General features: G+C 20.3%; 1 protein-coding gene across 3 annotated transcripts in view; it reads right to left on the bottom strand.

Moving 5' to 3' along the window:
- The window catches only part of LOC102678133 (sn1-specific diacylglycerol lipase beta-like), a 15,445-nt gene that overhangs the window by 5,593 nt on the left and 9,211 nt on the right, over positions 1 to 641 (bottom strand). For all 3 annotated transcript variants that reach the window (XM_006621162.2, XM_031513150.1, XM_006621160.2), the window contains exon 5: positions 495 to 638. In XM_006621162.2, coding sequence (XP_006621225.1) covers positions 495 to 638 — 144 coding nt within the window. The remainder of the gene's footprint in view (positions 1 to 494; positions 639 to 641) is intronic.

The following is a 641-nucleotide window of genomic DNA, read 5'->3' as shown; positions in this document are numbered from 1 at the left end:
TTATATTATATTCTATTTTATAATTTTTATATATTTATAATATATTATATTTTATATATTTTAAGTAAATTATTTATTTTATATATTATTAAATAAATATTTTCGAATAAAATTATTTTTATATATTTTCGAAAAAATTATTATAATCTAGAAATAGAATAGATTCTGAAAATATTAATGAAAATGAGTATAATAAATATTTCACAACCGCAAAAAATTAATCTGAGCTGAGATTTTTTATGATACGTAAACAATTTCATGATGCGTAACTTGATTAAAAATCAAATATTCGAGGGATAGTAATGAAATAATAAATAAAATAAAATAAAAGTTTTTCATTTACTTAATTTACTTGTATAGAATATTCTGTACATAATTATATACATATATAATATACATATATGTCATAAATTTTTGTAGACTAAAATTTTAAAATAAAATTAAAATTAAATTGATAATAATTAAAATCATAATAAGAAGAATAAAATACATACCGGAAGTACATACTGGAGTAGGGAGTAAATTTATTCGACGTAATTCATGACGCTCTCGCTTTTCTTGAACTCTTAGCAAGATAAGTCCTGCGATTACATCCGAAGGAATTAAATCCGTCCCACGGCTTAAAGCGCATAACAAAGCTA

This window comes from Apis dorsata, unplaced genomic scaffold (genome assembly GCF_000469605.1).
Source record: "Apis dorsata unplaced genomic scaffold, Apis dorsata 1.3 scaffold_598, whole genome shotgun sequence".
In the NCBI taxonomy this organism is placed as follows: domain Eukaryota; kingdom Metazoa; phylum Arthropoda; class Insecta; order Hymenoptera; family Apidae; genus Apis; species Apis dorsata.
The sequence above is the reverse complement of the archived record's forward strand: the minus strand, read 5'-3'. Positions and strand labels throughout refer to the sequence as shown.